Raw genomic sequence first — 12,041 nt, 5'->3', positions numbered from 1 at the left:
TAAACCCCTCTGCATATACTGTATGTTAAAGTAGACAACAACAGATCACTTACAACAATTACATCAATGGCTGGTTCCAACCATGACAAGTATAACAGAGATACTGTAGCACACATGGGAATATTACTTTTCTGAAGATCCATTGAGGTTGTGTGTTTGTGATGGGGACATTCTTACTAAGGCGCCCACTGTATGACTTAGTCACAGTGATTCAGTGTGATGCAGCAGGATAAGATTACACCAGGTCACCACGGGATCCCATTCTGTTTCAATTACTCACAATGGCATGACTATCACGGGCCCTTTTCTATGGGAATGAATTAACAAGACCAAGACACGCAAAAGGTTTCCTATTGGCTCAGGTGGAACAGGGACCTGAACTTGCCCTAAGGTGGGCGGAGAGGGATATGTGTGTGGGTGTGTGTGTTGGGTGTGGGAAAACACCTTTACCTCACCATCCTTATCACACAATGGGCATTCTCTCAATACTAAAAGAGTAGATTCATATTATGCCTGAGAAGAGGTCTTACCTTTTCTGAGAGGGTGTCATTAATGCTGAGACCTTGTCGTCGTAGTACTTCCTCATTGCAAAGCGGTCCAGGGCCTGATCAGCACTACGCGAGACAGACACAGACATGATTTAGGCTTAAACACCAAGTTACCCTCCTGTTTGGGCTTAAACACTGACAGGGTAAGCATGACAATCATGGTAAGTAAGCTGTAGATAAGAGCTTTAGTTTTAAATAAGAGTGAATTAAACTGAAGTGAGCGTAAGTCATCTGACTATTACCAGAAACACTCCTGGCTGACTGAGTGGAGTGACACACTGTAAACAAACATTTGCAAATATTCAACACATTAAAAGGGATCTTAGACCGTTCCTCCTTAGAGAATCTTTCCAGATTCTTGATATCCTTCGTCTACCCCTATGGACTGCCCTCTTCAATTCAAACCACAGGTTTCTAATCAGGGCGTCATGCACCCCAAAAATCTGAGGGGGCACAAAGTACATGAGGATGGCTAGGGGTTGGTCCATAGGAGGGCTAGGCACCCGTCCATAAGTTGGAGAATTTATACTTTTTCAAACACCTGATACAGCTTTTACTACAATCTAGAGCCATAATCATTGTGCTTAACTCTATGTAAAAAGAATCTCTAATAATACCTCTAATAATACCTGCATCTCTGCATCATCAAGCTAACTACTCCAACTTGATTGATAACCTGAAATAGTTTAGCTAGTTATGAGGGTGGGAGATTGGGAACCTATTTGGGCTAGCTAGAGCCAACTTCATAAATTGAGGCTAGTAGTACTACAGAGATAAAAACAAACAAATGTTTTATTATAATAATTTTGTTGTTTTTTTAGCACTAGAACCGCTGGGCCTCGAATGGAACCCCCTTCAAGTCATTCTGACTGCAACATTCTAGCAGTGTAATTAATACATTTCATATATACTATTGCAAAAATAACAATTTGGTTGTGTTTAAGAATGCATTTTAATACAATTGTTTTAAATAGCAAATGAGCATTTTCATTAGTTAATGTTATTCTACGCTATATGCAAAAACATAAAAAACACAAAAATGTTTCCAATACATTTCTTTCATGAATTGCCTTTGCTACAACTATGAAACAGAAACATATGTTTTGAAACATGGTAACAGCTATTTTTTATAACAACAAAAAAAGAATACCCCAGCCTAAAAAAATAAAAGACCCACGTTCAAATAATGACAACATCAGTAGCCTAAACATTATTAGAAGTGGCCTTGATGAATAGTAAATCTCAGCACAAAAGCAATGATGCATTCAGAAAGTATTCAGACCCCTTCACCTTTTCCACATTTTTTTAACGTTACAGCCTTATTCTAAAATGGATAAAATATATATATTTCCCATCAATCTACACACACTAACCCATAATGACAAAGCAAAAGCAGGTTTTTAGATTTTTTTTGCAAATGTATTAAAATTAAAAAACAGAAATACCTTATTTACATAAGCATTCAGACCCTTTGCTATGAAACTCGAAATTGAACTGCATCCTGTTTCCATTGATCATCCATGAGATTCTTCTACAACTTGATTGGAGTCCACCTGTGTTAAATTCAATTGATTGGACATGAATTGGAAAGGCGCACACCTGTCTATATAAGGTTCCACAGATGACTGTGCATGTCAGAGCAAAAACCAAGCCATAAGGTCGAAGGAATTGTCGGTAGAGCTCCAAGACAGGATTGTGTCAAGGCACAGATCTGGGGAAGGATACAAAAAAAATTCTGCAGCATTGAAGGTCCCCAAGGACAGAGTGACCTCCATCATTCTCAAATGGAAGAAGTTTGAAACCGCCAAGACTCTTCCTAGAGTTGGCCACCCGGCCAAACTAAGCAATCGGGGAGAAGGGCCTTGGTCAGGGAGGTAACCAAGAACCCGATGGTCACTCTGACAGAGCTCCAGAGTTCCTCTGTGGAGATGGAAGAACCTTCCAGAAGGACAACCATCCCTGCAGCACTCCACCAATCAGGTCTTTATGCTAGAGTGGAAAGAAAGTAGCCACTCCTCAGTAAAAGGCACAAGACAACTGCTTGGAGTTTGCCAAAAGGCAAAGATTCTCTGGTCTGACGAAACCAAGATTGAACTCTTTGGCCTGAATGCCAAGCATAACGTCTGGAGGAAACCAGGCACCACTCATCACCTGGCCAATACCATCCCTATGGTGAGGCATGGTGGTGGCAGCATCATGCTGTGGGGATGTTTTTTAGCGGCAGGGACAGGGAGACTAGTCAGAATTGAGGGAAAAATGAACAGAGCAAAGTACAGAGAGATCCTTGATGAAAACTTGCTCCAGAACGCTCAAGACCTCAGACAGGGGGCGAAGGTTCACCTTCCAACAGGGCAACGACCCTTAGAACACAGCCAAGTCAATGCAGGAGTGGCTTTGGGACAAGTCTCTGAATGTCCTTGAGTTGCCGAGCCAGAGCCCGGACTTGAACCCAATCGAACATCTCTGGAGAGACCTGAAAATAGCTGTGTAGCGATGCTCCCCATCCAACCTGACAGAGCTTGAGAGGATCTGCAGAGAAGAATGGGAGAAACTCCCCAAATACAGGTGTGCCAAGCGTGTAGAGTCATACCCAAGAAGACTCGAGGCTGTAATTGCTGCCAAAGGTGCTTCAAAAAAGTACTTCAACAAATGGTCTGAATACTTATTTACTTATTTTTGTAAAATTAAAAAAAAAAAAATGTTCTTTGTCATTATGGGGTATTGTGTATAGATTGATGAGGGGAAAAAACACCAATTTAATACATTTTAGAATAAGGCTGTAAAGTATTTAAATGTGGAAAAAGTGTACGGGTGTCGATAAAAGTGTCGATATGACAGTGTTATGGAAATGTTTACGTTTGTGCTTTTCTATTAAACAATTTCTGTGTTCTGTTCGTGCTTCTCTATAAACCAATGTATGTGTTCATGCAAGTGACTGATTGAACAAGTCCTCAATATCAGTATCTCCAATTTGGCAGTACGTCCAGAACCTTGTTTAGAGAAAGGGATATCTCAGTTTCATGGTCTCAGCTTAGAGAGAGGAAGCCTTGTGAGGTATTGATCTGTCACAGACTGTACATGACCCAGTATTGGTCGTTACATGTATGAAGCAAACATTAATTATGAATGATGAATAAGCTAAATCATGCAAATATAGCTTGTCAATATATAAGGGAACTAACGGGACTGCCCTGTTAGAGCTCCTGACAGACGTTCACTATGGCACATGCATTTTGTTGGAATCTCTCCAGTTAACTGTTAATAAACAATGATTCATTTAAGATTGACTTTGAGTGTCCCTGTGTATGAATTTCCACGGCAACAGTATTCAAAAAGAGTAAATTATTGTCAGCTTTTGCTTGTGTGCATCTTCACGCAATGGATTTCATTTAGCTGTTATCCCTTGTCCTAACAGAAGACACCATTTTCGAAACTTTCACTTGCTTGACACACTTTGACATACACTCTTAGAAAAAATGGTTCCAAAAGGGTTATTTGGCTGTCCCCATAGGATAACCCTTTAAGGTTCCATGTAGAACCCTCTGTGGAAAGGGTTCTATATGGAACCCAAAAGGATTCCATCTGGAACCAAAAACGGTTCTTCAAAGGGATCTCCTATGGGGACAGCAATAGAACCCTTTTAGGTTCTAGATAGCACCTTTTTTTCTAAGAGTGTACCTTTGTTTGGTTGTAGTGTGTAATAGTCTCCAGTTTTCTCTTTATTGTGTCCTGTCTTTTTTTCATTCTTCAGCCCTGTTGCATGATGGCTGTGCAGGTGCCTTATTTTGCACAGAGGGAGCTCCCGTCTCATTTTGTTCATGGTGCCGGCCAGACTTGTTTTCTTTTCAAGCAACTTGTTCGCCAATGACAGTGAAGTGAATAAATTGTCCATGGTGACATTTCTCCCCTTGCCAACGAAAGGTTGCGCAAGCCTCATCACCACATTCTCCGAAACTCGCTCACCTTCTGCCCAATGTGGATATTTTCCCAGACATTAAAAGCTGTTCAGCATGTACAATTACGCACGCTCTCACTGTGTAGCCTATTCCAAGTAGGCCAGAGTAGCCTAACTTTGATTCTGTAGACTGATACAGGGTACATTACATTTTAAGATTAGAATTGGAATGGATCAAAACAATAGAATGGCCTGTCCTGTTCTTCATTCACAGTTGGGGATTACATAAATGTACATTGTTCGATTTTGATGATCAACTCACCCATTCTCCCCCTTTCTCCCCATCAGACTTTACATAATTTATCAGACTTTACGCCATTTAGCAAACTGTAGGCGGTGCTACGGTCTGATGACATGAAAATATAGCTCTTTGGCCATGCACACCAGTGGCGTCAAAAACGGAAGCATATGTAGAAAAGTTTCTCATACTTACTGTTAAATATAGTGGTGGATCTTTGAAGTTACAGGGCTATTTTGCTTCCACTGGTTCTGGGGCCCTTGTTAAGGTCATGAACTTTACCTAATTACCGGGACATTTTAGCCAAAAACCTGGTTACCTCTGCCAGGAGGCTGAAACTTGGCCGCAAGTGGATCTTCCAGCAAGACAATAACCCCAAGCACACATCAAATCCACAAAGAAATGGTTCATTGACCACAAAATGTAAAAAAAATCAATGGCCATCTCAGTCTCCGGGCTTGAACCCCATTGAAAAGCTATGGTTTGAATTGAAGAGGGCAGTCCATAAGCACAGAATCTGGAAGGATTCTGTATGGAGGAATGGTCTAAGATCCCTCCAAATATGTTCTCTCATAAAACATTTTAGAAAAAAGCTCATTGTCATTATCCTCACATTGGGAGGGTAATCAATTATTGAAAACAGGGGTGCCAATTATTTTTACCCCTATCCTTTTTTGGATTTTTTTATTACTTGTTAAACCCAATGTCTTTCTCTGATCAATTGTATTAGTATAACATAATATAATTTGCCCATTTTTTGCAATCAATATAGCTCACTATTTGTATTATTTAATTTATACTGTCTCTTTTGCTCCTCTTTATCAAGAGTGCCAGTAATTTTGGACCTGAATTTATATTCTGTTTCTCTCTGACACGAAAGCACACACATATGCAAGCATGCACACACACACACACACACACTCTCTCTCTCTCCCTTTTCCCTCTCTTCTTCATCATTCTCTTTTTCTCTCACTACCCACTTTCTCTCTCTGACCCTGTCACTATGTGAATAGTCTCTCCCAGTGGGAGCAGAACAGCGGGGGGGACGTTGATTGGCAAAACACAACGCGGCCTCGACCAATGTGTACCCTATATCACACAGGGTTTGTGTGCAGAATGGATAGCCATAAGCGCATAAGACAAGACACACACAAACACACACAAACACACACAACACTTCCCTTTACCTTATAAACCACTTTCTGCCTTAATGTGTGCTGTCAATTGATGACTTTAGGGATTACCCTAGCTGCAGCTGCTCTGAATAGTCTTTCAGACTGGAAATTACCATGTGTTAATATCGTTCATCTCTGTTTGTGTAGCTTAATCCAATTTGAAGAACTGCATGTCCTTGAGGGGAACTTATTTTGAACTCAAGTGCATTACTGAAACTCATTTTATACTAAATTCATTTCCAGGTCCATTCAGGAAAAATTACATTGACCTTTGTTCTAAATGACAAATGCTGTTACACTCTGTTATCATTAATGTCTAGTATGTTTATGTTGATTTAGAGTGTGTAATACTGTAAGCGTTACTCATGACTTATGGCTTTCCTTTGATCCCACATCCATAACTATTGTTTGACTCACGCTCTGACACAGTGAAAGGGCTGAGTAGTAGTGGTCAGGCACTGAGAAAGACTATACTTATGTCTATATTTATCTGAGACGTGGTTGTAGTGAATAAGGATATGGGTTTGTAAACCAACACTCAAGAAGTGCTACTCACGCTTTACCAGAACTTCTGGTTTGAGCAAAGTCACATTTCACAACGGTAAATGAATTGAAGGAAAAGCCACGGGAGCTGCCATTGTTTGCAGCCATTAGCCTACCTGGCAGATATGTCGGTGAAATGCACAAATGATGAGATGACCACTCCAATTCGGCCTTTCCCACCCTGAAATACAAGACAGAGAGAGGAGAAAGAAAGATGGAGAGCATTAGCCTATTTTACTTTGAGAATGTAACAAGATAAGTCATATTTTGCCACTACGTAATCATTTTTAAAAGCCTTACATTCTGAATAAGCAGCTAATGTTTATTCAGCAAACAAATAGCAATAGTTTTTGAACTCCCCGGAACCATTAATCATGAACTCCGTCGCAAAACGGAAGTAGCTCCCGCTAAAACTGAAACAAATTTGCGCCACCACGGTGGAAAGGCCTTCGAACCCTAGACACATTTCACTGCATTTCACAATGTTAGGTTAAACAAGGTACTTCAATGAACATGTGAAACAATGGTAAAACATTAGCAGGGAAAGCTAACCTGTTGGCTAAGTTGCTAACAAGATCACTTCCCGCAAAGATGTTCTATTACAGTTGAAGTCGGAAGTTTACATACAGTTAGGTTGGAGTCATTAAAACTCGTTTTTCAACCACTCCACACATTTCTTGTTAACAAACTATAGTTTTGGCAAGTCGGTTAGGACATCTACTTTGTGCATGACACAAGTAATTTTTCCAACAATTGTTTACAGACAGATTATTTCATTTATAATTCACTGTATCACTATTCCAGTGGGTCAGAAGTTTACATACACTAAGTTGACTGAGCCTTTTAACAGCTTGGAAAATTCCAGAAAATGATGTCATGGCTTTAGAAGCTTCTGATAGGCTAATTGACATCATTTGAGTCAATTGGGGGTGTACCTGTGGATGTATTTCAAGGCCTACCTTCAAACTCAGTGCCTCTTTGCTTGGCATCATGGGAAAATCTAAAGAAATCAGCCAAGACCTCACAAAAAAACTGTACTGCACATGGGGATAAAGATTGTACTTTTTGGAAAAAATGTCCTCTGGTCTGATGAATCAAAAATAGAACTGTTTGGCCATAATGACCATCATTATGTTTGGAGGAAAAAGGGGGATGCTTGCAAGCTGAAGAACACCATCCGGACTGTGAAGCACGGGGGTGGCAGCATCATGTTGTGGGGTGCTTTGCTGCAGGAGGGACTGGTGCGCTTCACAAAATAGATGGCATCATGAGGAAGGGAAATTATGTGGATATATTGAAGAAACATCTCAAGACATCAGTCAGGAAGTTAAAACTTGGTCGCAAATGGGTCTTCCAAGTGGACAATGACACCAAGCATACTTCCAATGTTGTGGCAAAAGGGTTTAAGTACAACAAAGTCAAGGTATTGGAGTGGCCATCACAAAGACTTGACCTCAATCCTATAGAAAATGTGTGAGCAGAACTGAAAAAGTGTGCTCGAGCAAGGAGGCCTACAAACCTGACTCAGTTACACCAGCTGTCAGGAGGAATGGGCCAAAATTCACCCAACTTATTGTGGGAAAATTGCGGAAGGCTACCCGAAATGTTTGAACGAAGTTAAATAATTTAAAGGCAATGCTACCAAATACTAATTGAGTGTATGTAAACTTCTGAACCATTGGGAATGTGATCAAATAAATAAAAGCTGAAATAAATCATTCTCTACTATTATTCTGACATTTCACATTCTTAAAATAAAGTGGTGATCCTAACTGATCTAAGACAGGGAATTTTTACTAGGATTAAATGTCAGGAATTGTGAAAACTGAGTTTAAATGAATTTGGCTAAGGGGTATGTAAACTTCCGACTTCAACTGTATATTGACAAGATAGTCGAGTGTCCGCTCTAACATTGGAAACACATGTCCGCAAAGATGGAAGGCAGGTGGGAGGAGGCGAGATCAGGTGAGACCATTTAAGCCAATGAAAGGGCAGATACACATGTGAACAACTCCAATATAAAGTATATTTTTTGCCATTTCAGCAACTTATATCAGTGTATCCGTAACAACCTACTATTACGAAACTGTTATTAGATTAAATAATCCTCACGTAGCAAATTAGACTTACTTGTTTTACCAAATTTGACACTCTCTCATTGACCCCCATACAGAAATTATTTTCTTGGGCAGAGTAAACACTAGCTTCACCTCGCTACTTCCCGTCTAATCTCGTTCCGAGACAATTCCACCCAAACGTGCTGAGCGCAAGAGCATGGGGACGAGGTTTCTTCAGGGGAGAACGACTGCCCCCTCTCATGGAAGTCATGGAAGTTTAAGGCCGACCGTGGTACTGCAGGCATTGTTAGCAGAAAACAGGATCCCCCATTATAGTGAATGGAAAAATGGCAATCTTCGTGGTAATCCTTGTGTAAAAAGTTCATAAATCAAAGACAATCATGATACCAATAATTGCTTTAATACTCCAGATGTATGTCCTTTAACTGATTAATTTCAAATTGCACACACAAGAAGTAGTTATAAGGACAATTAAGTTACTAATGGCAGCCTGCAGTATCCCGGTTGGCCTTCAACTTCAGTTACTAAATGAGAGGGGGCAGCACTGAGCTGGCCTGCAGTCACTTTCTGGAGTAGCTCAAACTGAGCATGTTATGTCTCCATGAGACGCCATCTTAAACGACTTAATTTGGCTTCAATGTGCTGTTGAGTCTTCACATAGGAATGAATAGTGTCACTTGATCGATTGTTTTGTCCAGTCATATACACAGTCATTGGGTTACTTCCCGGCTAGCTGATAGCAGAAAGGAAGAGGCAACCATCTTTGCTGCTAGCCAGCTATCCCCATGCGATCATCTTCACTACAGTGTTCCCTCCTGCACTGTCTTGATGGCTATGTTCCAAAAATCAGCTTTGAATAGATAAGTCAATGTAAAGTGAAACAAATGAGGCCAGAAGAAGAATGAGAGATAATGAAATGGTGACGATGACAGAGTGATGAGGATGCTGCTCACCCTGCAGTGTATGACCACCACATGTAGAGGGTCAGCATTGAGCCAGTTTTCCATGGCCTTACAGATGGTACAGATCTTATCCAGAGGAGGAGCATGCAGGTCAGGCCAGCCCGTGTCCAGAGTCTGCAAACACACACAAGGTAAGTCACACATACACATACGCACTTTGTAACAGATCATGCTCATCTATTCAACCTCTATACAATGTATATGTTATCTAATTAGCATGTGCAGAGAATCCTAGAGATAGCCTTTCTGAATTAAAGGGTTATCTAGTGATACATTTGTTCAAATGGATCGGTCATCCACGAAATGAGTGCCTTTTGCATCCCTTTGATATTTTAGGTAGAAATTGTGCACCAACATTACATTTTAAAAGCCTGTTATTCAATGAAATGCCCTTTAATGCAAGTACCAGTCAAAAGTTTGGCCACACCTACTCGTTCATGGGTTTTTCTTTATTTTGACTATTTTCTACATTGTAGAATGATAGTGAAGACTTCAAAACTGTGAAATAACACATGGAATCATGTAGTAACCAAAAAAGTGTTAAACAAATCAAAATATATTTTTGATTTTAGATTATTCAATGTAGCCACCCTTTGCCTTGATGACAGCTTTGCACACTCTTGGCGATCTCTCAACCGGCTTCACGAGGTAGTCACCTGGAATGATTTCAATTAACAGGTTTGCCTTGTTAAAAGTTAATTTGTGGAATTTCTTTCCTTCTTAATGCATTTAACACTTTTTTGGTTACTACACGATTCCATATGTGTTATTTCACCATGTTGATGTCTTCACTATTATTCTACAATGTAGAAAATAGTAAATATAATGAAAAATCCGGTAATGAGTAGGTGTGTCCAAACTTTTGACTGGTACTGTGCGTCACATGGAGAATTTAATCCGATTTTTTATATTTTTAATATCTGCATTTTGACATCCCTCTGTGACTACCAGGAAGATTTGGTGGTGGAAAACTGAGCGGGTTGAGCATAACACATCAACCCTGTTACCCATAGATAGGTGTATCTAGGGGTAACAGGGAGTCGCATTCAATTGCCACTTCCTGTCGCATACAACAAGCTTCCATTTCCCCCGTCAAAAGGGGATTTATGGCTGACTTAAGATGAAATCGTCAACCCTGTTACTTTATTTGGCACTTAATAGGCACTTACTATAGTAATTTTTTTTATTTAACCTTTTGAGATTTGAAAACATGTTTTTATGAAGTCAAACGTGCTCTTTATGACAGAATCTTGAAAATTAGGTGAAATCAAACCAAGTTATACATCTCAAAAGGTACCAAATTGGTGGAACGACCCGGATACGGTTGAGATCCTTGTTGCCATTGATATCCATTGATTAATGGCAAATACAGCTTAGTCGATCTGCGGCTTGCAGATACCTATATGTCTTCGTGTCCTGCCCTATGATTTGTTTATGCTCTACATTCGGAAAAATACAGTATGGTTGCTTTACCTTAGGGTTCATTTTAGAGAGATCATGTCTCTTCTCCGACAGGTTGATAATCTAGAAAGAAAAAGTATACAGGTATGTATGCATGAATACATTCATTTATTTTGCTATTTAATTCTATGCCTTTATATTACTGTCTTATTAAAATGTAACTATTTCAACCGTTTTCACTCTTTCCAATATGAACTAAAAAAGGCTTCTGTGCTTCACACTACACCACACTAAAAGATGGTTGTGCTGAGGTTAGAGTAGGCTATTTTCCTGTTATCATCCCTTCTCTAAAACCCCCCCAAATGTGTCAATGATACAGAATCACTTGGTCAGTAACAGTCACAATTTCAACTTTTCCAAATCAAGAAAACAAACAACCCAGTAATAGAGGACTAGGCTTTTAAGCTTGAAAGGACTAGGTATCAGTGAGATGAAGGATGGTGTGAGACACATGGACGTGACTAGTGGTAACTGACCAGGTAGTTATCAGCGTGCTTGGACTTGAGCATCCGTGTGACATCCTTCAGGTTGTGAAAGTAGATCTCCTCTGAGCATGCCCGGGGGAAGGACACAGCGATGATGCGCTCCGTCACGTAAGTCAGGTCAAGTTCGTATCCCTCCTCCATCTTCACATCTGGGTCTTCTTCCTTTTGGGGAGAGAGAAAGAGAGATGCTGTGATGCAATTTCCTCTGCCCATTAGCAGTATGCATATTTTGTTTTACTGTAGTCAGTGTTTGATGAGCAAAGTCCTTGGTGTCAGAAATTGTGACCGGCCACCCCACTGATACCTTTAGAATAGGAACACAGGCCTACTGTAGGTTGTATGACAAAGAAGGACGCCTGTTTACATTCAACTCTCTGTCTGCACAGGTGCCACACTGACTGCCATTATGCCTCATGGAGATGTTGATGAAACAATATTTCCACTATTATGTTTACTTTTAAGTGTATTCCTAATTTCTATTAACTCCATGTAAAAAGTAACTGCTTTTGAATAGGAAATTGTCACCAACTGATCATGCTCAAGTTGACACAGTAAAAACAAGACAGACCGCAACAATGAAGCAAAAAAAACTTCTG

At 40.1% G+C, this 12,041-nt stretch overlaps 1 protein-coding gene across 1 annotated transcript in view; it reads right to left on the bottom strand.

Annotated features, from left to right (window-relative positions):
- Window positions 1-12,041, bottom strand: part of LOC106599720 (tensin-3) — a 77,696-nt gene that overhangs the window by 48,626 nt on the left and 17,029 nt on the right. Inside the window, exons 2-6 of the mRNA XM_014191019.3 lie at window positions 11,437-11,607; window positions 10,973-11,023; window positions 9,491-9,613; window positions 6,576-6,640; window positions 531-614 (exon numbers count right to left, since the gene is read on the bottom strand). Of these exons, the coding sequence (XP_014046494.3) occupies window positions 531-614; window positions 6,576-6,640; window positions 9,491-9,613; window positions 10,973-11,023; window positions 11,437-11,586 (473 nt within the window). The 5' untranslated portion in view covers window positions 11,587-11,607. The remainder of the gene's footprint in view (window positions 1-530; window positions 615-6,575; window positions 6,641-9,490; window positions 9,614-10,972; window positions 11,024-11,436; window positions 11,608-12,041) is intronic.

Source organism: Salmo salar, chromosome 03 (assembly GCF_965601325.2).
Source record: "Salmo salar chromosome 03, fSalSal1, whole genome shotgun sequence".
NCBI classification, from domain to species: Eukaryota; Metazoa; Chordata; class Actinopteri; order Salmoniformes; family Salmonidae; genus Salmo; species Salmo salar.
This window is presented reverse-complemented; position numbering and strand designations above follow the sequence as displayed.